At 35.7% G+C, this 27,035-nt stretch overlaps 1 protein-coding gene across 5 annotated transcripts in view; it reads right to left on the reverse strand.

Moving 5' to 3' along the window:
- Window positions 1–27,035, reverse strand: part of GRIA4 (glutamate ionotropic receptor AMPA type subunit 4) — a 456,325-nt gene that overhangs the window by 86,199 nt on the left and 343,091 nt on the right. For all 5 annotated transcript variants that reach the window (XR_011967457.1, XM_072611221.1, XM_072611222.1 and 2 more), the window contains exons 6-9: window positions 26,410–26,463; window positions 17,046–17,204; window positions 11,046–11,213; window positions 10,077–10,181 (exon numbers count right to left, since the gene is read on the reverse strand). Coding sequence is in view for 4 of the 5 variants with exons in the window: in XM_072611221.1 (XP_072467322.1) it covers window positions 10,077–10,181; window positions 11,046–11,213; window positions 17,046–17,204; window positions 26,410–26,463 (486 nt within the window). In the remaining variant the exon portion in view is untranslated. The remainder of the gene's footprint in view (window positions 1–10,076; window positions 10,182–11,045; window positions 11,214–17,045; window positions 17,205–26,409; window positions 26,464–27,035) is intronic.

Consider the following 27,035-nt stretch of genomic DNA (forward strand, 5'->3'; position numbering starts at 1 on the left):
ACATATAGGATGATTTCAGAAAACCTGGAAACACTTACACAAACTGATACAAAGTGAGTGAGCAGAACCAAGGAGAACAATGCATACAGTTAACAGCAATATTGTGCATTCAGGAACTGTGAAAGATTTAGCTATTCACAATGCAATACAATGATCAAAGAGAATCCCAAAAAACTCATGATAAAAAATGCTATCTACCTTCAGAAAAGAAATGATGTTGTCTGAATACAGACTGAAGCATAATGTTTTTCCTTCCCTCCTTCCTTCCTTCCTTCCTTCCTTCCTTCCTTCCTTCCTTCCTTCCTTCCTTCCTTCCTTCCTTCCTTCCTTCCTTCCTTTCTTCCTTCCTTCCTTCTTTCCTTCCTTCCTTCCTTTCTTCCTTCCTCCCTTTCTCAAGTCTTATTGCACAAAATGACTAATATGGAAATATTTTACAAGATTGTATGTGCATAACTGATATAAAATTGCTTACCCTCTCAGGGAAGAGGAGGAAATGGAGGGATGGATAAAATTTGTAACTCAAAATTTAAAAAAAAGAATGGTAAAAATTACTTTTATATGCAATTGTGAAAAATAAAATATTATTAAAGAAAAGTAGGTGCTAATCTGCATTGGTAGAGACAGTTCCCTAGTCCATTGAAATCTAAAATATAGTCACATAAACTTTGTATATACTTAGAATATAAACTGTTTGTGGTCCTTGGACTGTTTGTTTTTTCTGTTACTAGTTCCTAGAACAATGCCAGGTAAATAGTAGATAATAAATGTTAGTAGAATTGAAATACATTCTGAATGAGTGGATATTGCCCAATGCCTCACACATCCTGACTCCTACCCCTGTATGGGAAGTAGTTAGATCCCCCTGCCCAATGGCTCTAAGCTTCACCCTAGAATAAGTTCAGGTACAATAGGGCTCCCAAATAGGCAAATCTTGGAGTTCTCTGCATATGTGTCTGCACATTTTCTGACAGAGATCTGATTAATTATGGATAAACTGTTTAATGGTATAATGTCAAGGAAAAATGGTGAATAATTTGGGGATGACCACAGAATGAGAAGTCTTCAATTTCTAATTTTGAATTTCTTAATGACCTGTGACATAAATGCTACAAAATATTATCCCCACTTTATGGATGAGGAAATTGAGCCTGAGGGAAGTTAAATGACTTATCTGGGGTCACACACTTTTAAGTGTCTGAGGCAGGATTCAAAACCTGCCTTCCCAATTCCAAGTCCAGTTCTCTACCTGTCACTTCTCATTGTGTCTGTTTCCTTTTCAGAATCTTCTAAGATGTAGATGTATCATCCTGGATTTAGCATCAATATTCATTTTATACTTGTTCTCTGAGGGAAAAATCATTAATTTATACAAAACACTACATCTTGCTCATTCGTTGATACTCCCTCCTGTTCTCCTACTGAATCTGTCATAAATCAATTGGTTCAGAAATGGTGAATTATACTTTTTGAAAAGGTGTGTTTTAAAATCTATAAATAACAGCTAGTTACTTTACTAATCAGTGGGGGGTTTCCTGCTTCACAATTGGCATCTGTTTCCTCTGGTGTCGATCTATTAATATTTTCCCCAGGAACATTTCACTGAATATTCAGGGTACCGTAGAGTCAAAACTGAAGTCCATGCTTATCTTTTATTCAACATCTCAGTTGTTCTGTTTCTAAAGTGTTATGTTGTATAGAGTTAGTTGCATTTTCTGCAGCTGAAGAAACCTGCTAATGCCATTTTGGTACTGATAAAGACGAATGGAGAATACACAGAGTATCTGTGGTTAAGAGCATCCTACCAGACTGAGAAATGAATCCTCTCTGATCCCTACCTCAATGCAGAGGATAAAAAAAAAATCACATCTTTTATAAGAGGAGGTAAGATTCAAAGGGAATATTCCTTAGACAATCCTTCTAAGAGTAGTATAATGTACTATTTTAGTACCCCCCCCAAAGGTTTATATTCAGTGCCTACTACTCATTTTTTCCAAGTTGATGGATGTGATTCTGAAAAACTCACTTCTCTAATAAATATAGAAATCTGCTCTACTGGTTTGGATTTCGTATTTTGTGCCAAAAGTTTTGGGGGTACTACATTTCCCAATAAGCTTCTAAAGCATTGCAGAACCAAAGGAAGAGCCTGCAAGAATGTTAGAAATAGGTACTATAACCTATACAAAGGTCACAGTGATAAAAACTACAAAAATAAAGAACTCATCAATATATTGTTATTTAAATCTGAAAGGCATTTTCCTTCTATTAACTTAGTAAGATAGGGGCAATATAAAGTACACATAGATTTATTTGCTTTTGTTCTGCATATGTAATCACTCTGCATCGGTGTGTCCTAATGTGGAAACTCTTCCACTTATCCACAACTTCTTTGTAACTAATGGACTTTCAGAGATGCCAGGGACATTGAGCTGTTAAGTGACTTGCCCAAGTATTTATTATGCACCTACTGTGTGCTAGGTGCTGTGCTTAGTATTAGGAATTCAAAGAAAATAAAAAAAAAATTCTTGCTCTCAAGGAATGCAAACATATACAAAAAGGCAAATACAGCATAAATTGGAGATAATCTCAAAGGGAAGGAACTTGTAATTAGTGTAATAGTGAAAGACTACTTGCAGAAAGAGGGATTTTAGCTGGGACTTCAAGCAAATTAGGGAAGTCAGGAAGCAAGGATGAGGAGAGAGAGAATTCCAGACATAGGGACCACCAGTAAGAATTCAGGAAATGGGAAATAGAATGTCTTTTTCAAGGAAGCCAGTAACATTGGATTGCAGATTTTGTGGAGGGAAGTAATGTTTAAGAAGACTGGAAAAACTGGAGGAGTTTAGGCTGTGAAAGGCTTTAAATGTGAGAGGATTTCATGTTTGATCCTCCAGGTAATAGGGAGCTACTGGAATTTATCAAATAGCAAGACGACATGTGAAATCCTTCTAGGGTCAAGTAGATAATTTTTAGAGGCAGGATTTAGATGGAAGACTTTATGACTCTAAAGCTGTCCTAGTATGCATTGCACTGAGTTGTTTATCCTACATTTGTATGATATGTGTTTGTGTATGCATGTATTTGTGTATCCATGGGCAGCAAGGTGGTACAGTGGATAGAGCACTGGGCCTGGCATCAGGAAGATCTAAATTCAAATTTGATCTTAAATACTTAATAGCTATGTGACCCTGGGCGAGTCACTTAACTACTATTTGCTTCAGGTTCCTTATATGTAAAATGTGGATAATAATATTACCTACCTATAAGGGTTTTAGTGAGGACCAAATGAGATAATAATTATAAAGAGGCTAGCACATAATAGGTAGTTAATAAATCTTAGGGACGATGATGATTGTAGAAGACAAGTCGGTGGTATCATGGATTAGGTGCTAGGCCTTGAGTCAAGAAGATCTGAATTCAAATCCAACCCCAGACACTTCTTAGCTGTATGATTCTGGGCAAGTCACTTAACTTTGGTTTGTCTGTATCTTCCACTGTAAAATGGGAGTAACAATAGCATCGACCTCATAGGATTGTTACCAAGGTCAAATTAGATAATATGCTTATTACTCAAATTAGATAAAATGCTTATCACAGTATCTGGAGCATAGGAAGAGCTATGTAAGTACTTATATCTTTCCCTTCCCATGATGAAGTTATACAGTAGAAAACCTTCATTGATACTTATTGTGATGATTATGGCTAATACTAATTTAGCAGCTTGCTGATATATAGCTGTCCATGTGAATCATCTAAAAAAAAATCTGACTTTTGTTCAGTAATATTGTGTACAACCTGATTTATTGGTACTTCTGCCTTTGAGACCATTCTCTTTATACTTTTCCTTGGAGGAAAACTATCAGTCATTTCCTGACAGCTATTTCTTGGGTAGGACCACGACCCAGATAACAGGATTTTGTGGTGCTGACTACATTCCAAGGGTGGGGGTGCCATGCAGATGTTGTCTCATCATTGATGAAGTTCCTACTATATTCAGACCCTGATACAAAAGCAATTACTCTCCATGAATGAGTTTCTATCACTGGACAGCTTTAAAATTAGTGTTTTTTTTCTAGAACCATTCCCAAATGTTGGAGACAACTTGATATTCTCTATTTTAAAATAGAAGAGACATGTTTATACTATGGAAGTACTTTTCTGAAGGGCAGTCAATTAAAATAAGGAAACAACACACCTGATCCTTTCTCATGTTCAGCCAGGAGCTCTCAAGAGAACGAGGGAAGTTCGGGGGCTCTCTATATGTATGCCTCTCCATTTTCTCACGGGCTTGCTTGGTTATAAAGAAACTTAAGTAACTGGATTGGAGAACCATTGGAGACTAGAAATATGGGCATCATTGCAAGAAAAGAAAGTGAACTTAGAATCTATGTCAGCATTGAAGGGGAGGCCTAGTAACGTGTACAACTTTCCTGAAGGATCACCTTCAGCAGTTGCCTACCTTCATTAAACATGGAGCCATGCAAATAAGTGAAAAGTGACTTCAGGTACTTGAATCAGTAAATAATGGGGGGGGGGGGGGCCTGGGCAAGCCTGCATTTCTTTTGGTCCCTCAGCAGAGAGAAAGGTAGGCAAGCATATGTGCAAAAATAACCTAGGATAAAGGTGCTAGGGCCATTGTACTTACTCCTATCTTTCTGAGGCTCTGGGAAATCCCCTCTGGAGGCCTGTTCTGATTTACAGTTGCCCTCAGAAGTTTATTCCTTTTCTAGGTTAGTTCCAGATTTGAGTCCTAAGCAGATCTTGGAATCAATTCATTGTCTCTGTGCCCTTTGACACAGAGCCAGAGTAGGACTGCACCATTTCTCCTTGTGTCCTTGGTACTCAAGAAACTTCAGCAGTTCTTAGGAGCTGGGACTTCAGAAATACCTAGTTGGCTTAATTAGACTCTCAATCAATTTTCATAGAAAAGAAAGTCAGACAAACGGATAGGTTGTCTCTAAGATCTGCTTTCCAAGATAGCTCCCATGTCAGCAAGTTTTCAATTTATAAGAATGATTGCTCACTTTTCAGACATATTGCCCAGCCTCACCATAACTGCATTTCCTAAGGTAGCTCATTTTTAAAGCTTAATGTTCCTGACAGAATGCCCAAGTTGGTAGTTGCTATAGAAATGCAGAGACAGATCGGTCCCTCCTATTTCATACTTCATATTTCTTTCAAGATATGTAGATTAATGCCATCTGATTGTAAAGATCTACTGTGTATCACTTTCCCAACTTGCTCTGTAACTTCTTCTCAAGCTTCAAGTTCTGTTAAAATCATGCTTCAAATATTCCAGGAAATAATTCTTTTCAGGAAACCCTACCAGACTTTTTTGTTACTTATTATTATCTCACTCATCTATCATTCATTTTCTTTTCTGTCCAGTCTCATTTAGCTTTGTACTTGTTGCATAAAATTTATAATTGTCTTTTCGGTTCAAGATTCTATTGTTGGCAGTATGACTATTTATATGGGACTGAAAAGTCAGTGTGACCTGCTGTTCCTTCCTGCCCAAGGTACATGTTGTTTCAAGTTGCTTGGCTGATTTGTTTTTCTTTCCAGGGCCTACTGCTTTCACCCTCTTTGCCTCACAAACTGAATGATATCTTAAAAAAAAACTGAACATTATATTTCTGACTACAGATTCCTTCTGATGTGGCTGTGAAAGTCACTACAAGATTATTGAAAAATCTTAACTTTTTCTTATACATTTTTCCTTCCTATCCTTCCTGTCTTCTTTCTGGCCATGATGTATGTATGCATATCTGTTTTGTATATTTGGATTGGTCTGCTGTCGTGTTAAATTAATTTGCCGCAACATAACAATTCAGGTATTCTATCAGGAATATTGAATTTTTAAAATGAGGTAATTTAGGAAATGTCGTGATGATAAGATAAAACAGTGTGTCTAAAAACTGATCTGTAGAAGGATAATAAGCAATTATGATACCTATGGCAATTCATGTGGAAGATGAGGAAATCAGAATGTAGCAAAGCCTTTCTTGGGGATATTTCCTCAGGAGGGTTCTCCTTAATTTTATTTTTTTTTATTCAGTGCTATGCTCAGTGGTTTCTAAACAGCACAGGGAGTATAAATGTTACGAATGCCCTCTAAATTTTGGCAGCCTGGAGCAAAACCAGCATCACTCAGCTCTAGCTGTAGCTGTATGAAGTCATTCATACCATGATGTCCCGGATTTCAGCCAACCAGGCTCCGATGCAATAAATAGCGTGATTAAGTATCTTCCATGACTTTACTCCTTTGCTACTGGATGTTCAGTGTGTTATAGAAATAATCACTGAATTTTTGAAGCTAGAGGAGCTCAACTAGTCCAACCTCATCATCTTACAGATGAAAAAACTTAGGTCTAGAGGTATTAAATAACATTATCCAAATCCTAAGAACAAGAGCCATGTTTCAACCTCCACATTTTTGATACTACATTCAGCATTCCTTCCACTGATTGGTTGCCAAGTTGAGATTAGAACTGTGGTTTCTTGACACTTAGTCAAATATGTTTTATGAAGCATTTAATGATTTGGGTATGCTGCTTTTGGCACCTTTAAGTATTAAGCACATACCAAATAAATTGAACAAAAAAATGCCATAGACCTTTAGCTTAGTCTGCAAGAGACACTATGTTGGCACCACACTTAGTCAGCTACTTTTTCCAATCACATGCTGCTCTTGCTATGGCTCTTTATTTTGTCTGTCAGTGAATAATGTCTGGGTATTGCTGAGTTAGCAGCCTCTAGGGATTGCTTTTAGTTCTGTTTCTACAGTGGTATCTTTAGCTATATATAAGGTGTCTCAAGGAAAGGCAGAAATACAAACTCAGTCTTCTTCAGTCTAATTGCCAGTGAGTGACTCTCTGCTGACTTTACAAAGCCACCCTGAACATCTTGCTTGTCTTTTTACTTTTACTTTGCTTGTCTTATACTTTTAAGAACATAGTCACAAGAAAGCAGATGATGGATGCCACTCAGAAGGACTTATGATTATAGTCTCATTCTGTTATACTGGAAGATGTCTTGGAAGACAAGAAGCACAGCCTAAAACTGGTCTCCAAGTTTAACAACAGAGATATGAATACACTAAAACCTCTATTAAATGGAACTTCTAATTGACTAAAATTTGGGGGCACTGAGAGAGAAAAAAATGACAAGAAAAACTCATATCAGAATTTTTTTTTAAAAGAACTCTCATGGAAAAACCTGAGCCAATTCAGAGGCAAGGCAGTCTTTGGCCATTTCAATTTTATAATCCTACATCTAAAATTACATTTAATATACATTACAATGATGCTGAGAATATATACTAATCCATAAAAGAGTTAAGATGGTATTTTCACTTAACTTCTCAGGGACTGTTTCTTCATCTTTGAAGTAAAAAAGTTGGAGGAGACAATCTCTGAAGTCTGATCAGCTCTAAATACATGATCCTATAATCCTATGTTCTCTGTTCCACAATGATTATGGCAGGAAAACATATTAATATATCTTTCAAATATTTTTGAAGTTTTGCACAATGCTTAGTACAATGTCTAGTTTATCTTAGATGATTAATTAATTCTTGTACATTGGTTGGTTTTTCATTCCACAGGAATGAAAGAAAAAAAAATCAGGGGGCACTCTATGAATTGCAACAGTCAACTCAATAGAATGCTGTCTTTTCTTTGGTCTTTCCTGTGAAGTACTGACATATTAAGCTAAAACAGATTAATTTACAGTGCCATGGAAAACTCCTTGGGTGCTCTTACATGAGCTATCATTAGTCATGGTCCCATGTAATAACTTCCCATGTAAGAACTTTTGCTTCCATTCAAACTGTTCTAGTCCTATTGAATAGGTGTCAAACAAATAGAAGGTGGCCATAAATGGCTCATAAGGATCTCTGTGTGCCACATGGTGACTTAAAAAACTACATGTTAACATTATCTGTGTTTGTTGTATTTTTATTTATTTTTTTACATATTTTCCAATTACATTTTAATCCCACTAATTCTAATTTTAATATGGAGGAGTGTTGTGGTTGGAGGCAGTGTGTTTTGTTACCTATGTATTAGAGCACAACATTACTTGTACTTCTAAAAGTTCTCTAGATATCTCAGTTATAATGTTTTTCAAAGCTGGCACATGAGATTATTTTGATCTTGGTAAGCAAGTGGTTGAGAAACTTGGACAGAGAGATAGCCTCTAAGTTAGAAAGACTTGGGTTCAAACCCTGCTTCTGCTGCATACTATTTGTGTGACCCAGGAAAAGTTCCTGAATCTTTTGGCATCTCAAGAAAGTTGTTAAGCGTGTAAGGTACAAATAAGATTGCCAATTTGCATTTTTGGAGGAAGTTTCTTACCAAGAGTTTTTACATTAATGAAACCACAGATCCAGTAAAAAAAAAAAGTAAATATTTATCTGTCACTATATCTTTCTCAAATTATAAGATCGTTCAAGGATTATGTTCGTTGAGGACATGAACCGGTTTTCATTTTTGGTCCTTTGCATTTCTGAGCCTGGCACAGTGTTAGGTACATAATAGTTACTTAATAGATGCTTGCAGAACTAAAATTGAATTCACATAGACCCAAATGTGTCTTTTCAAACAATTCACTTCTTAATTCATTTGGAGGTGATGATGTTATGTTTGTTTTTATCCAAAACTTTGAACTTACAAAAATGGTCTATTGCAATAATGCCTAATAAAGTCAGACATATAAGAAAAGACTTTATTGTGTGGCACTCACCATAGAGGACTGCTGAAATCACTGGTGAGTGATGCAATTCTCTGGAATCAAAAGCTTCCTGAAACACTTACTACTGGAAATGCCTGATCCTATTCTTTTCACCCCACTTGAATCTTTAGAATCTTGACTTCCACTGCTCTGCTCCCCTTTCACCATGCCTATTCCTGTGCCCCTTTAAAACCCTTTATATTCATAACACTCATCAGACTGGAAAGGTAAATACACAGTCCGATGGATCAGAAATAAATATCCACTCAAAACCACTTGTGTATTTCCAATCCGGGGAATGTGCACAGCTTTTAGGAAAAATATGACTAATGCAACATAGATACCAAGTGGCAATTATTTGCAACACATTTTAATCCCAGCACCAATATTAGAACAATTCTTCTTGTTAATCAAAATATTCACTTTTTGATTTTTCAATTATATGTATTTATTTATAAGGTATGCCTTTAGTAAAGGTATGCACCTAAAATATTTAAAAACCCCTACATAGAGATCCTGGAAGAAGTAATACAACATATAGCTTCTAATTATTTCACTGATATTTGTCTATTTCAATACCCAACAATTTAAAACCACCCTTGCATATTTAAAGTGGAGATCAATATTGTTTTAAATTTTTACAGCAATTTCATATTCATATATATATATATATATATATACAAGTATGTAAGTGCTCCCCTCATGTACATTATGTGTCCATTTTCAGAATTAGACTTCTTTTATATCATTATTTTCCCCAAATTTTTCAACCACATTATTATCTTTTTTTAGTTTAAAAAAAGACATAATGGAGTTTCTTTGGGTAGTATATACAATATGGTTTTATTCCACTTACACTGGAACATCGGTCACAGAGTTTAAAAATAAACCATGGATAAGAGTTGAAATGGAGCTTATGTATAATAAACTCTAATCTTTTCTAGATGATTAATCTTATCTACAACATCACCAAAGTTGTTTTCCATCTTCGTTGGGAAACTTGTTAAAGTATCACATTCTACTTTGGATACGTCTAATTTTTAGGAAGTTTTAACTTACTTTTTAGTTAGAATTTGCTTGCTCCCCTTTTGCTTCCATCTACTCCTGCCTTCCAGAGCTAAAAGTCACAATTCCCTGACTTCTTTATAACTACAAACTTGAAGACTGTTACTATGCTAAAACAATGAAATTAATATCAGAAGATTTCCCAAAAGCATTATTACAAGTAAGCTTCACAAAGAAAAGAAAATTTGAATAGAATTTTTTTGTTGGAATCCTTTTTTAGAAATGGAAATATAAAATTTGTGACCAAAAAAAGCACAGTTTCTTCATTGTTCAAACCGCACCTTTCTGGGTCCTGTGCTCTTCAGTTCAAATACATCCATTGTGTAGTTGACTCTTCGTCCATAATGGTCAAATTGAACGTTTCCTGTCAACCCTTGAATTCGAACCTATGAATCAAAGGAAAACAAGACAAAACAAAACCACAGATATGCTCATTTGTCAGATAGTCATGACTGCTCAGGCTGTAACATTGAAATTATTGACTATAATTGAACTGACTGGTGGCAAACTTCATGAACTTGCAATTTTCTGTGAAACTTCTGTGAAGTTTAACACATTTAAAAGTTTTAACAAGATTTCATTTACTCTTTTCATTTTTATTCCTTTTGTATTTATGTGATTCTCCTTTAGCACCACTTTCATATATAGTCAGAAAAATACACTCATGCTTGTAATTTACTGCATAATGTCAATCATCTATCTACTAACAACCTAGATTAACTGACTCTAATGTACCTTTTGTGTCCTGTTATGACCCTTATCACTCATTTTAAAACTTTAAAAGTTCAATAATCAAAGAATCATTTAAATCTAAGTTTCTTTGAAATTTAGCTTCTAAATAACAAAAAAGTACATTCAAGGTTATTTTACTTCAATTATCATTTTACTCTTTTCTTAATAAGCAGCATTTGTTCTTAAAATTTCAGGGAATTGAAAATATATTTCATTCTCAATATTTCAGTAGAAAGGAGCATATATTAAATCTGATTTTAAAATGTAAGAAATATAAGAAATGTAAGAAACTTGACTCAAGGTTACATTATACTTCATTTTAATGTATCTGAGGCCAATTTCACTGTTTTGGCATTCTCTTTTATTTGGAGAATTTATCAAAAATGAACTCTTACTGAATTGTATTAAAGGGAAATTCACAGTGTATATGTGTATCCTACTATATACCTCAATGTCTTCCTGGGACCATGTGGAGCAAGAAATGGGAGTAAAATATGATTTACACAATAGCAGTTTACCTGTTTGAGTGTCCTTTCCATATCAATTCCTTGTCCCCAGGGTGCTGCAGGATTGGCCAGGCAATCTCCAGCATTCCCTCTCCTTGAAATGTCAATTTTCTGTCGTCTAAGATTGCGAAAAGTTTCTGCCATCACAAGCACCCCATCATATGTCAGAGCAGATGTGTACTAACCAAAGGAAAATAATTATGACAGTATTAAAACTCTACATGTCACAAAAAAGCTGGAAAATTTTTGAGGGTTTCATTACATGGAGTATTATGTCCTTCACATATTCAAAGTTCAGTTATACAACTGATGAAACACTGATTCTGCCTTTCATTTATATTGTAGCTAAAAATACATGTAATTTTATATTTTCAAATATTATTAGCTAAACCAGAAGACAAAACTTAGCACTACTCTAAGAAAGAACAATTGTTTCATATTGTTTTCTATTAGATTCTGAATGCTATACATTTAAACCACTGAAATGCAACCAATTCTGGGAATATAAACATCTCTTCCTAATCTGAACAACAGAATGAAATGCCAAACTACTAAAGAAAAAGAGAAACATGACAGATTCAGAACCAGTTTCTCTTTTTAAATTATCTTCTCTGTTTGACATATTTTGGACATTAGGCAAAAACAACACTTCTGTTTATTAAATTGATATTTATTTGAATAAAATCTAGGATAAAGTCTGGGAAAATTAAGCTGGAGAAAATTTTATCAGAAGCAAGGTATGGCTGAAACTGAAGTCAGTAAGGTAAGTTAAAATCTAGCATCAGACACATATTAGCTTGTTTGACTCTGGGCAAGTTACTTAATATCTGTCAGCCTCAGTTTCCTAATCTGTAAAATAAGGATAATAATAGTATACACCTCCCCATGCTGTTGAGGAGAAAATGTAAGGTTATGCAAACCTTAAAGTTCTATACAAATGTTAGTTATTCTTATTTTTATTCTTTAAGAAGAGTTTAAGGATCTCATGTGGGGATTGGAGAGCAGCCACCGAAATGAGTAATGTACGAGGGGAAAAAAGACATAAGGTAGGGTTGGAGGTATTGGAAATATTCCTCATGGGGAAGGGAAATATGGGAGTTTTCTGTGTTTTACTAACACTCCTTCAGGTATATAAAAAGGGCTCTTACACGTGGGATGGGAAACAGCTGTTCTCTGTAATAAGAATAAGAGGAAAAAAGCTTCAATACCAGTTTGCTGATAGAAAGGATTGTTAACCAGCATAATGGGCTACACAATGTGGTTATAGATTCTACTTCTTTCTCATTCTTTAATATGCAGGAAATTTCAGTTTGTACTAGATGATTTAAGTGTGCTCTTGACTAAACATAGATAAATTAATTAGATCATTTCTGAAGGTCTCTTCTATGCTCAATATAATTTTTATCACCTTACTAGAGCCTATGTGATTTTCATTTCGTAGCTACAAAAACTGATGTGAGGTATAACCAAGTGACCTGAAATTTAGATAACTTAGAAAGGTTAGAATGCTTTCCATTAAATTAATACCTAGGACAGTGGTGGAGCATTGAGATTACTTTGGTAACTAGTCTTGTGTGGATAATAACAAAAGAACTGAAGCTTTCATCTTTGTGGCAGCCATGAAGAGGGTTACTATGTGGTCCAGTGTTAGAGTTCCTGAAATTCAGTTTAAGGACAAGCATTGAGATTTCCCACTCTGGTCATTCCTCTCTAGACAACCCTAAAATTTAGGGGATTGGAATCTAGACTCCTATGAGAGAAGGAAATACTTGATCCTGAAACCTAGCCTTCTAGAAAGATGAAGGGGATTTTCTAGGCATAATCTACATTATGTCTTGCCTCTAGCAACTCCAAGTTTTAGAGTCCTGAGTTCTGACTTTCTATCAAAAGCAGGGCAGTTCCTGGTCAGAGCTAGGCTCTTTGGAGGAGAAAAGGATCAAGTATATGATTCCTAAAGTTGGCAAGGGACTTAAAGCCATGATTCAGAAGAGCAAGGGTGCTGGTTTTTTACCCTCTTATAAATGTGATTTATTTGGAATGATGTGGCTCTGTTTGGAAGAGGGTTGCCCGTTGAGCAGCTCCAGGTGTTTCCTTTCTAAGGGGAATCCAGATCCTCAGAGTAGTACCATAAGTATGGATTACCATTTGAGTCTCTGTGGTGTGAAAATGGGACTAATTAGAATGTTAGAATATCACCTGCCAAGCCACCCCCAATCTCACTTTACAACTCTGATTTCCTTTGTCTTTCAAAGGGGAAATCACAGGATGTCATTAGGAGTGTGTAGAACTTTAGTACCATGGCAAAAAATGAGACTTCCTGGAGAAGTTATGAGATTATAAAATCACGGATGTAGAGCTGTAATGGAGTTTAGAGGCCAGTCCAATTCCCTGATTTTAGAAATAAAGATCATGAAACTACTAAATATCAGAAGCAGGACTTGAACTCAAGGCTTTCTAACCCCATGTCTAAACTCTATCCACTATGGCTTGCAAGTAGACATTGTTTAATTCATTGTACCTGTATCTCTAACACTTGGCACAGTGTCTGGCACATATTAGGTACTTAATAAATTCTTGAAGATTATTCTAATGGGGAATAAGCTTTGGAAAGTTCAGTTTCTGCAATGAAAGGAAGGCGTTGCATTTGTCCTGTCAACAAATAACATCTATTTCTCAAATACCAATCTGGCTAGAGATTGAGAGTCACAACCTCAAAAGGTTGGCTACTTGGTGATGAATTTGTTGACAAAGACCAAGAAAAATAATACAGAGCACCCTTAAACTCTGTGTATCATAGACTTCTGGGAATCACACAATTTTTAGATTATTTACAAACATTAACTTAGCTGTTAGTAGACTAAATGTGAAATCTTTATTCAATAATGAAGAAAAGCACATACTTCTTGAGGAATGAATCACTTCAATCTTATTTTTTGCTTTAAATGAAACATGAACACAAAAAAAGTTTCAACTACAGGAGACATGACTTGTTTAGGGGCAAACAAAAGATTATGGGCTCTTCTCACAGAAGTACATGGAAAATTTGGTTTTGTAGTGCAACCAAAGTGAAAGAAACATCATTTAATCAGAGTTCTCATATATTTTTGTGCTCATTGCAGACATTTTCAAAGGGAGCAATATCTGAAATTGTTGTTTATATGCTGGCATTTGTTGCAAAGGATGAGGAAGCAGATAAATTCTACAAAGAACTTGATAACCTTTCTGGAGCAGCAGAATCATAACCAATGAGGTTTAACAGAGGCATGGTTATTGTTAATTGAAATACAAAGAACTTAATAAGATCTTCCAACTTAAATCAACATATACTGACTCAAAATGCTAAAAAAAAAAAAAAAAAAGAAAAGAAAAAGGGTGGGCAGGAGACTCTAACTATAGGCCAGTGAGTTGACCTTGATCCTGAAAATATTAATACATATTATTAAAGGGAGAGTTATTGAATAGCTAGAAAGGGAAGCTGTGATCACACAGAGATAATGTAACCTTATTAAAAACAGGTCATCCTCTCCATTCCTCAGCAAAAACAGAAAGCTCACAACAATTCCTGTCAGGCTAACTTCACTTTTATGTGTGTGTGTGTGTGTGTGTGTGTGTGTGTGTGTGACAATTTAACAATGTTCCTAGTTATATATTAGGGAGAGTTATAAATAAGATTTAACTAGATTTTAGTAAAGCATTGACAAAACCTCTCAAACTAGTTTTGTGGATAAGATGTGGGCTAGAGAATAGCACAGAGATATGGATTTAGAATTAAATGAATCATCAAACCCAAAAAGTAGTTATTTTGGAAAATTATGTTGAAATCATTTTGTTTTTCTTTTGAAAAGAAGACTATGATGATATGTAGCTTATGTTCATGGTTACAAAATGCTTCCATATAACACTTCTCTCTTTTAAAATAAATTAATGTTTTGTTAGAAAGCTCACATCTAACATGAATATAACTAACAGTAGCTATTTTAATTAATCATTTTGATACATACAGCATCATATTACTTTTTTAATGACCCCATGCAAATTATCATCTGGCTTACTTGTCCATTCTTTGTTATTCATGTTTCCTTATATCAACATACTTAGTGGATGCTCCATCCTTCGGTTTTTAAAGTTATATTATTTTGAAAGGACTTTTTCAGGTTTTTTTGTATTCCTCATACTTTTTGGTCTTTACATGGTTTCCTTGATGCAGCAGGATTTATTCAATTATCCCCATATGTGAGGGCATGTAGGTTGCTTTCAATTTTTTGAAATTAAACATAAAATTTTTGTGAAAATTTGAACATGTAGAGGTTTTTCCTTTTTTTCTAAAGCAATCTCGCCATCAGCAGCATTATTGAGTAAAAGTTATGATTTTTTCGTGTAATCTTACTATTTATTATCAGATTGTTCCCAATTTCCCACAGATTTGCAATTCAGCTAGCATTGAATGAAAAGACTATTTTTTCCACAAACCCGTCAGCACTGAATTTTAATTAATTATAATTAATTTTCATTTGATTTTTAATAATTTTTTTTGCCATTTTGGAGGATGTGAGGTGGTTATCAATTTTTTTTTGCTTTTGGGTTATTTTGATTTTGTGAAATGTTTTCTGCATTTCTTTGTGAACTCTTATGGACCCTTTTTGTGTGTTTACATAAAATCTATTCAGTGCCTGATAAATATATTGTTACCTTTAGTGCTTATAGTATCTGGGGGTGGGGTAGGAAAGGGAGAAGATTCTTACCTACACATCCAGAGACCTAGCTATAAGCTATATTTGGAAATATTCCCAGACTAAATTCTGGGTGAGTGAATAATTAGTCAGAGTGAAATTTGCGGTCTGCCTCTGAGGTAGGAAGAAATCTATATAATCTATATAATTGCAGAGTTTGGGGGTAGGTGTTACACCTAAATTGAAAGAAAACTTCCTTCCTTGTAACTTTTTCCTATTGGTACAAGTTTTGTCCTCTTGAACTACATACAATAATACAGAAAACTATTCTACAACACAACATTTCTAATATTTGAAGACAGCTGTTGTGAATCCCCAGGTTATGTCTTTTCTAGAGAACTTGAATCATGCCATAATATTTTTCAGAAAATAATGCTTGTGAATGGCAATTCTTCAATTAACTGGATATAAACTGGTTTCAAACCTGAGCAATATGTCTTAAAAATAAAGCATCCAAATTGTTTTTGTAAATTAGATGCTTAAACTGAGGCATGATAGACTCTTTGTATATCTTATATTTCTACTGGCTTCTCAATTTTATTATCTGTTACTTGTAAATATATTATACAATAAGATGAGTTTTTTGAGAAGAGGAAATCCATTGAAGATTTTTGCATGGAAATTATTTAACTGAAAACAACTTAAAGAGCACAAATCATACCCAATTGCGTAACTTCTAGATCAGTAAAAGGAAGTATTTATTTTCATGGCAAATAATTTTGATGGCAAACTATTGAGTATTAGAATGATGCAAGTCAAGATGAATGAGGCCCCCCAAGGATAATCACAGCTCAGAAATGACAAGTTAAGTCCATGGCCAAGAACTTAATTTTTCTTTGGGATAATAATACCTACATCCATCATGGAGTTGTTGTGTGGATCAAATGGGATAATGTAAGTAAAATGTTTTGTAAACCTTTACTCACCCTATAAAACAAGCCATTTTTATTATTGACAATATTATCTATTTTAATCCCCTCATTTTATAGATGAGAAAAGAAAAGTGATGCCTAGAGAGGTGAAATGAGATAACTAGTATGAGAACTCAGGTCTCTTGACCTCTAGGAAGCCTGATTCAAATTTCTAATAGAGTATTATAAGCCTTAAATTTAGAAGTCAAATTATTATATGAAGTTGTTTAGGTAGCAAAATATCATTTATCTTCAGTCCATGAAGTTACCAGAAACAAAAGTTATTTGAATTGTTACTAGTATAATTGTATTCAGTTATTTTTGTCCTAAACAGAAAGTACATTAGCAGCATAAACACTGAAAGCCCATACCTTAGGAGGTGTTTCTGATCCTGGGTACTCTCTTTGATCTAGTTTTTTCCAGCGCTGCATGAGCTTGGTCACCATAGGTGTATTAAAATCAACTAACTGGAATCCTGTCACATTGGCTCCTCCATGCATAAATCTCTCAAGAGAAATATCCTTGAATCCCTAAAAAAAAAATAAAACAATTTGACACTTTTAAAAGTTTTTCTAAGTTTCCTGTCTGTTAGCTTTAAAATAAATTAAGTCAATATCAATATCTAAGGAGATGTTTAATGCAAGTGGTGGTAAAAATAAAGATGAAAAGTCTAATCCAGTTCATCCTAAGGAAAACTGTCATTTAGATTCAAATGCAAAATTATAAAGATTCTGAATTCAATTCACTTCATCTCAAACTATTGGCAAAGTGCTTTTTGAGTGGCAAGTGTACCGAGACTAGAATAGAAAAATGTAGCATTGTCTACTCTCAAAGCACCTTACCCTCTTATTAGAGGAGACGATAAAAGAAATAGGAGAGCAGGATAAACAGGATTTTGGCTGGAATGCTAAAATTTAAAGAGCTACTACTGATAGAATTTTGTAGTTCTCTATAGGTGGAAACATTTGAATTTAATACCTGGTCAGCATGAATAATTAGTTAATATACAAAGCTAGTAGAAGAACTGTGTCCTCCTTCTGACAAGCACATTTTCCTTTCAAGGATACTCTAGTCAGTAAGTCAGTTAACTAATTTATTAAATCCTTGCTGTTTGCCAAGCTCTGTGTTAAGTGCTGGGGATGTAAAAAAAGGCAAAAAGGAAAACAACAACAAACAATCCCTGTTCTTAAGGAGACACATTTTAACAGGCAGAAAATAAGTAAATAATTAGGTTTGTATACCATATATACAGAATAGATGGAAGGTCAAGTGAAAAGAAAAGCATTATCAGGTGGGTGAAAACTTCCTATAGAAGGTGGAATTTGAGCTAAATCTTGAAGGAAGCCAAACATGCTGAGGCAGAGGTGAGAGGTCAGAATATTTCAGGCATAGAGAACAGCCAATGCAACAGCTCTGAGAAAGAAAATGGATATGTAAGAAGGCTAATGTAGTCAGATTGAAGTGTGCATGTCAGAGGAGTTAAGTACTAGAAGACTGAAGGTCTCATAAAGGTTATAAAGAGCTTTAAATGGCAAATGGAGGACTTTATGTCTGATTCTGAACAAAAAAGAAAGTTACTGGAGTTCATTGAGCAAGGGAGTGCCATTGTTGGACCTCCATAGTAGGAGTCTCTAGATACTAGAGATTGGTGTGGGCAGGCCAAGAAAGCTGTGGGAAGGAATAGAGAGGGGAGCCTCCCTCTCAACTGATTCTTTTCTTGAGGACATATTTTATGCCACCTGTCTTGGGATCAAAAATTTGCTAGTTATAGTTCTAGATAAACATATATAAAAATGAGAGAACAGTACAAGGGGTACTATAATTATGTGTCAAAGAATACACAGGAGACAATTGCAGTAGGTGGTTAGAAAATACAGATTTTAGTATGTTTACATTTGTCTAGGGGAAGGATGGGTAGAAAAAGAGAAACTTAAGATAGATTTTCTAACAATTCCCTTATTTTTAACCCTTTAATACTAAAATAGCTCTGTATTACACAATGGAATATAGCTCTACATCTCTTTTGAAATGCAACATGTACTAGTCAAGACTTTCTATTTTAACCCTCTGCAGATCATCCCTAGAGAACAACTCAAGTCAGTCTTGATGCCTATTTTGGGTCTTTCTCCCTCACTCAGGTTCTTAATATCACAAGGATTTTAAGCACATTATAAAAAAAATAGTCCACTTATAAGGGCAGTGTTTTTATCCACAGAAGTTTGATTTATAACAAGGAGATATCAGATTACAATTGTTCCACCTAGCTTGTCCTCAAAAACAAAGGAAAACAAGAAAAAAATGGCAAAAAATTTAATCAAATTTCTACAAGTTCAGAGACACTATTTTCCTATTCCTCCAGCTTTCTGAAGAGGATGGAGGAATTTATCTCCTAAACCTCTCAAGCTACAGATTTCCCTGTATCTTATTCACTTGCATCACATTTTTTTCCCCAGTAACTTTTCTCTGGACTGATGACACATGCATCTTTCACTTCTATGAACAATAGATTTTTTTTTTTTGGTTAAGAAAAACCACTTCTATATACGTCTAAGAGTTGTCATATCTTACTAAATCTGTAACTTGAGGTCAGCTGATTTTTCGGTAAGAAATAATTACCCCCTCTTCCCATTTGTCTTCTCTCTTGACACTAGATTTTTTTGTTTCTTGACCTTGTGGTGGCCTTCCTTCATCATTTTTCTCTTTCCAAACACTGACATCTGCAAACCTCCTTCTTCTGACTTACTATGACAGGTCTCCACAACCCTGTTCTGTTAGCATCTACAATTAGTCTGATTGAGATTTGCTTATTTTTATCAGAGTCCCAGGTCTCTATAGAGGCAGAGTTTAGTCTTTTATAGTCAGAATTTTGGCTGCTGAGGCATATTATAGAATCTTATCTCCCTTTCCAGTTAATTAAGGAACTTCTCACTCTCTAATGGAGAAAACAAATATAAACTCTTCCATACATTGGCCATAGTTGCAAAATGCAAATGGTTTACAGAATACAAACGGGCCTCTTCAAAATCTGAAAGGACCTGATCCTGTCATCTCACAGGCTCTTGTTACATACCCTATCATTCTACAGTTTGATGAAGAATGTTGGTGTGTGTTGGGGCGTTGCGGGTGAGGGGTGGCCTTGATAGATCAGGGTTCCTAATTAACTCCCTGCTACAGTAGTATTGATTACTGTTCCCTGAACAGTATAAAGTATTTATTTGTGTCCGAGGCAGGAGAGGAGGATGGCATTTATTTACAGAAGGTAGGATATGAGCATGCTCTGTTCTGGAGCAAGCTAGATAAAGTGAGTTAGGTGAGTGTTTGCTTACTCATTTTACTCATCAGCAAGAGAGCCCAGTCTCAGGGCAGAGTTCTAAAAATGAATAGATTAACTCCCTCAGGAAGTAGGGAAGAGGAATGTTCTGTGGAGGTCTGATCTAGGGGGTCTTATTTCTAAGTGGAGGAAAAAAGAAGAAGGGGCAACGTAATGGCAAAATGCTAAGAGTGGGTGACTGGTAGGATGTAATTGAAAATTTATAAATACAAAAGCTGTAAATATCTGGCCAAGACTAAACAGCCAAAGATTTGGAGCTTTGAAAGGCTTTTGATTCAAATGACAGCTATTATAGTTTATACCTATACAGTAGCTGTTGGAACTCCAGGTCCAGAGCTCTATCCAATGCATCACCTAGCTAACCACTAACGGCTTATACCTAAGGACAACTTATTGAGAGAAAATTTTCAAAGACATGTTAAGAGAACAAAAACATATTCTGGGGTACAGAAAGAGTAGCAAATTGTGTAACTGGTACTTCCTAAATAATCACATCCCCACGAGCCTAATGGAGACATCCAAGGTCTCCAAGAACTGGTTTCCCTATATCCTGAGCTCACATGGAATCTCTAATTTTGGAGTTAAAAAGGTCTGACCCTTACCAGCTGTATGATCCCAGGCAAGTCACTTCATATCTCTGAGCCCCAATTTTGTCATCTGTAAAATGGGTGTAGTGATAATAGTAATCTCTACCTCATCGGATTGTTATAAAGCTTAAACTGCATAACAGGTTAAATACTTTGCAAAATTTAGAGTTATAAATATGTCATTTTTGAAATTTCCTTTTGTAAGGTTGTGAATTTGATAGACATTTATGTCAGTTATTCATGTCATTATAACATGAAACATCTTTTGCTTTTTCACATATTTCATTTTGGGAAAGAGGTTATATTATGAATTGTAGGACTCCTAAGATTCTGATGTCTGTAGTGCTTTCTACACTATATATCGGATTCAGACATTTGTTGTGGTGTAATTGTATCTGATTCGTTTTGACCCCACGTTTGGGGTTTTCTGGGCAGAAATACTGGAGTGGTTTGCCATTTCTTTCTCCAGTTCACATTACAGATGAGGAAACTGAGGCAAGCAGGTTAAATGACTTGCCCAAGGTCACACAGCTAGTAAGAGTCTGAGGCCAGTTTTCAACTCAGGTCTTCCTAATTCCAGGCCCAGCACTCTATCCACTATAGCACCTTGCTTCTCTGATTCACTCATCATCTCTCTTGTATTTCCCTAATCTAGGTTCATGTATTAGCTTAATCTTAAATAAAAGAACTGAGGAGTCATGGTAGGCTTGATGGAGAAAGGTAGTTTTATTTATGTTTTTGCCTCTTTAATATCTCTTTGAAGATTTTCTCTCAATAAAGTGTCCTTAGGTATGAGCTGTTAGAAGGCAGGTAGGTGGTGCACTAGATAGAACTCTGAACCTGGAGTCAGGAAGACCTGAGTTCAAATCAGGCCTCAGACACTTACTAGCTGTGTATGGTTTTATAATGTTTTTCTTCCAAGTATCACAAATAGCTCCACAGGTATCATTTTACTATTCCTCATAATAACTTGTAAGTTAGGGATGTAAAAAAAATCAGACAAATACTGTTAGTCCCATTTTATAGATGAGTTAACTGAATATGGAGATGCTGTCACTGAGAAAGTAAGTGACAAAGATAAAATCCAATCTAGATCTTTTGAGTCTTACTTCAGTAATTGTACTATCTAATACTTATAGTGAGGACATGGTGGCCCAAAGGGAATTCCATCTTATAGAAAAAAATGGAGAAATTAGTAATATCTATAGAAAAAAGTATGTGTATGTGCTAGGGTTGGAAGCTCAATTCCATGTGGACAGTCTCGGGCGGGTAAAGGTGGGAACTTCTAAATCTTAGAGTTCTCACGAGACCCCCCCAGGAAACGGCTGGGAATCGAGGTGAACTGAGCTATCTCGTGTATTTCCGCCTCTTCCCGTGAGAAACGTGATGGGAGAGAGCTCTCCCCACCCTCGAGATTGTCCCGGATTGGAGCACACCTAGTTATCTAACAGGCACGGTATTCAGGTGCAAACTACGCAGCCGGAGAGCTTAAGTAGGGTCAGGAAAGCCCGAAGGCGCTACTAGCGCGGAGGGGCCCTGACAGGACAGAAGGCTCCGTTTTTCCTCTCTTCGCTCTCCCCTCCCCCTCTCTCCCCACTTACACTTCTACTTCCAATCTCTTACCGTAAGATCTTTGCCTCCTTGGGAGATTTCTCTCTCCCTCCTAAGGAAGAGCTCTCCCTGCACATGTAACCAGGACCCTGAATAAAGCCTAACCCTTGTTCGACTCCGGAAAGTCTCTTCTCTCATACGTTTATCCGGTTTGGCCAGCCGAAGACCTGCGATAGGTAAGGTAAGACTCGGGTAGCCCTCAGGCCTCTAGGCCTGGCATGTATGTCCCTAGTTTATTCCTAACATGCTTGTTTTTACTAGAGACCAGATAATTCTTACATATTTTGTGGTTAGGGAAATGACTGGCAGTGTCTGCTGTTGTAGAGTGATAAAATGCCTTTGAAAAGTTGGAAATTCAACGTCTTACTCCAGCTTCTGTAAATTGACTCCTTAATTCTTAGCAAAAGAATCTTTGCTATATAGGAAATACAGGAAAAGTAATGAAATAGATAACACTTTCTAGTTTGTATATGTGTTTGTGAGAATTCCATGGGTTACAAAAATGCCAAAAAATTTAGATACAGAAAAATCAAATTGTCATGTCTCCCATGATAAGGGCAGCTAGGTGGCTCAGTGGATTGACCTATGTGTCTACAGACAGACCTGAGCTGAAATTTGGCCTCAGATATTTACAAGCTATGTGACCCCTGGCAAGTCACTAAACCCTGTTTGCTCCAGTTTCCTCATCTATAAAATGGACAAGGGAATGGCAAATCACTCCAGTATCTCTGCCAAGAAAATCCCAAATGGAGTCAGACATGACTGAAATGACTGAGAAACAAACAAGAAAATTTCTTCCGTTACTTTGGTTAGAGGTTAGTTTGTAAGCAGAAGAATTAAGAAATGTAGTTGTCTAGGAGCTAGATAGTGAGAACCTGTATACTGCATTGGTATCAAGAAAATATCAAGAGAAAAAGAATGGAGGCCCAAAGCAGGACTTCCTACACTGAAATTATGGGCGGACATAGATAAGAGTCACAGTGGATAGGTAAGCATAGATGAGTTGCTTTCTAGATCATTGAAGGGCTTATCCAAGTCTATGACATCACAGATCCACTGGTTATCCAGTTCTTACTTTAAATAAGTGGACCACTATGTAAAGCAATTTTTACATAATGTGAATTTGCTGGTGGGCATAGGGAAGAAAAGGAGGGAGGGAGGAAGGGAGGCAACGGGAAAGGGGTCAAGTGACAATGGAGGGAGGGGACCATCATATGGATCTAGGGTAGGTGGAGGATGGGGACAGAGAACCAAGAGAAACATGCAGGGCCAGCCACTTTGGACAAGATAGGAGAGGAAGGATGACACATAGGAGCTGGGACAGACAAGTGGTACCCCACTGCAGACAGATGGAAGACAGACATGGGCAGGTGGAGTGGGGCAAAGGTCTATTCTCTCACAGGTACAGGTCTCAAACCAAGTCCCCAATCTGGGGCAGCCAGGACAGCAGTGGTAGTCTCTGCTGAATCTGTCCTTCTGCTTTCACTTGGAGAGTTTTTATTTTTAGGGAATTTTTTTGGGGGCGATGGGTGAGAGGCTGGCAAGGACTAAGGGACAGAAGTAGAGAGTGTGCAGTAAAATATTGTACAGTAAAGTTAGCATAGGTTCTTTTTAGTTTTTTATTAAAGATGAATTTGTGTAATGTAAATTTATATAAGGTGAGAACTACCTGTTTAAGTTTTTTGGAAATGAGAGATACTTGGAACTGAGCTTTTCAAATGCATTTACATAGCTCTTTATATTAGCTTATTTGACCCTTACCACGGCTCTGTGAAGTAGGTACTAAAGGCAGCTTTATCCTTATTTTAAATGTAGTACGAGTTTTAGCAATAATTAGCTGAACCTCTACTGTACTGGCAAGTTAAGTCCCCAGACTGTGATTGGCTACTTGTCCTCTCAGGGTTCCTGAGCCCTCTGAAGAATTAGTTTTTGTTTGTTTTGTTTTTTAGTATTAACGCTTATGTTTATCACCTACTGCGCTCTTTCTCATGATTATCATTTGGTATCAATTAGGCACCTAGACTTAATTAACTTTGAGAAAGGAGTGCTTTCTAAAGTGGTATAAATATTACAGTTGGGTCAATCTCCCCTGCCCTCAAGTCTAAAATAGACTCTCTCGCAGGTACACAGACAGTCCAGGAAAGAGTGCGATCAAGTTTAGAGAACACGTGGTCAAGGAGCAGCTCACAGCTCTTAGTTTCTGGAAGTCTTTTTCTCCCCTTTGTGGGTTACTTAAGAAGCTCCCCTCAGTCATAACACAGCTTTTCTGCTGGGATTCTTATGGAATCCTCACTATTTCTTTCTTCATTATGTCTAGTTTTTCCTCACTCATCATTCAGATCTCATTGTCAGTTTAAGAAGATCCAAAAACACTACCAGGTTACTAATGAAAATGTCTAAAGTACTCTAGCCCTCTGAAGTTTACAAGATCTTTCCCTAGTCAAATAGTGTGGAGGAAGAGGTCAAAGTACTCTCCTCATGCCCAAGCAATTTCTTTTCAAGGGCTTTAGTGAAAGGCATCTGTCACTGAGCTCCCAGATACTTGAATTCTCACATCTAAACTAGTTTGCTGATTTGAAACAATCCTCAAAGGGTTTGATTAATTCTCCTCATCCTATTGGAATATGCTACCTGTGCAAAGGGCAGGTAGTGGCTCAGTGCATAGAACTCCGTCTGGGCCTAGAATGGGGAGGACCTGAGTTCAGATCTAGCCTCCGTCATTTACTAGCTGCGTGATCCTGGGCAATTCACTTAACTCTGTTTTCTTCAGTTTCCTCATCTGTAAAGTGAGCTGGAGAAGGAAGTAGCAAACTGTTCTAGTGTCTTTGCCAAAAAAAAACCCCAAATAGGGTCATAAAAATTGGACATGCATGATGTCCAATAAGACTTGTGCAAAGTCACTCCAGTTCATCAAATGGTGTTCAAAGACTTTTGAACTGATCAAAGGCTTTTCAGATCCAGTCCAACACCTTTCCCCAATGGATTCAATAAAGATGTACATACCTAGTTAAGGTATTATAGATGTGGCATTTTATTAATTGCCTTAATAGTTACCATAGATATAGCATCTTGTTAGTAGGGTGGAGTGATTGATTTCTTTATTTGACTGATTCACCTGTCCTTACATACAATTCAAGCCAAGGTTCAATGAGGAGGATTTGCTTGCCCATAGTCACACAGTTAGTGTCAGAGGTGTGTACTCAGGTTTTTCTCACACCTATTCTGGTATTCCTTCCATTATACAATACTGCCTCTGTCTCTAACATCATTATTTAACCTTACATAATTGATCAAATTATCTGTTTGATGTCTGTTTACAAAGGTTCACTATTCCTTTGGGGGAATAACTAATCAATCAACAAGTATTTATTACACATCTACTATATACTAAACACCAAGCTGAAACAAATATAAAGAATGAAACAATATCTACACTCAAGACACTTCTGAACAAATATCTGGGAGGGAGAAGAAACAGAGCAGTTGAAGCAAAACTTGTTTAGGTTAAACTCATTTAGAAAATTTAACTAGGTGTCGTGAAATGTAAATCTGTTATCTGTTATATGCAACATTTTCCTACAATGAAAATTTAACAAGGAAAAATTTTCAAAATCTAAATATATTGTAAATCACTTTAAACAATGGAAGATTTCAAAATAAGTAATGTCTTTCCCTATTTATACATTGAGCAAATACTTATACGTTTTAATTGAACACTAAACAATTTCTCACAAAATTTGTTTTTTAGTGATCCTACATAAAATAGCTCCTTAAAGTATAATGAGACTTGAAATTATAAAATGTTGCTCTCCCTTCTATCCTACAATTTCAGCATTACTTTGGATTTCTAACAAAATCTTAAAGTTCCATAAATCTTAATTGAAAATTATGAGCTACCATTTAGAATGAAGATCATTAGTTATTTTGACAACTGATACCCTTAATGAAACAAACAGTATTATCATCCTTTTAAATTTTCATCATGACATATTTCAATCAAATATATACATACATGTGGCATGATTATTCAAAATGCCATTATTACTATGACAACAATATTCTAAATGAAATGCCAATTATACCTTCTGCATAAAACTTCTACCTAGAAATATTTTCTTAAGCATTATTTTCAGGCATGGCTAAAAGGATTTTTAAAAAATCTAGTTTGTCAACTTTTGCTGAAAGTAGTAAATAGAGAGTACTTACCAGGTTTGCAATGATATAATGGTATCCTTTAACATGTTTTCCAACACTGACAATCTGTGAAAACATAAGGATTTAGGAGAAAACTAACTTTTCTTATATTTACTGAGTATCTTATGGAATATTAAGTTTATTAGCAAAATGCTATTGTACCTAATAATGTCACATTATTAACATAATGCTGTTACCATTATGTTAATGAATGTCATTATGCCACATTAGCATAATGCTAATAATAGTACGTTAAGAATAACATTTTATTTCCCCCCAAATAATTCTGTGGACATAGAATTATATGTCATATAAATGCAAAATGCTAAAATGTATACAGCTAGAAAAGATTCTTTGATTTCAAATCACTAAAAATTGAAGATAATTTTATTACATGCTACTAAATCAGCAAAAAATAAGTTGAAAACTTGTAAAGACAGTGGGTACAATTTTATAAACAACAGACAACAGCAAAAAATAAGTTAAAAACTTGTAAAGACAGTGGGTACAATTTTATAAACAACAGACAACAGCAAAAAATAAGTTAAAAACTTGTAAAGACAGTGGGTACAATTTTATAAACAATGGACAACTACGTATTTTTACTTTAGAAAATGTGAAAGAAAAGCTCATCACTG

The sequence above is a fragment of the Notamacropus eugenii genome, chromosome 5 (assembly GCF_028372415.1).
Source record: "Notamacropus eugenii isolate mMacEug1 chromosome 5, mMacEug1.pri_v2, whole genome shotgun sequence".
NCBI classification, from domain to species: Eukaryota; Metazoa; Chordata; class Mammalia; order Diprotodontia; family Macropodidae; genus Notamacropus; species Notamacropus eugenii.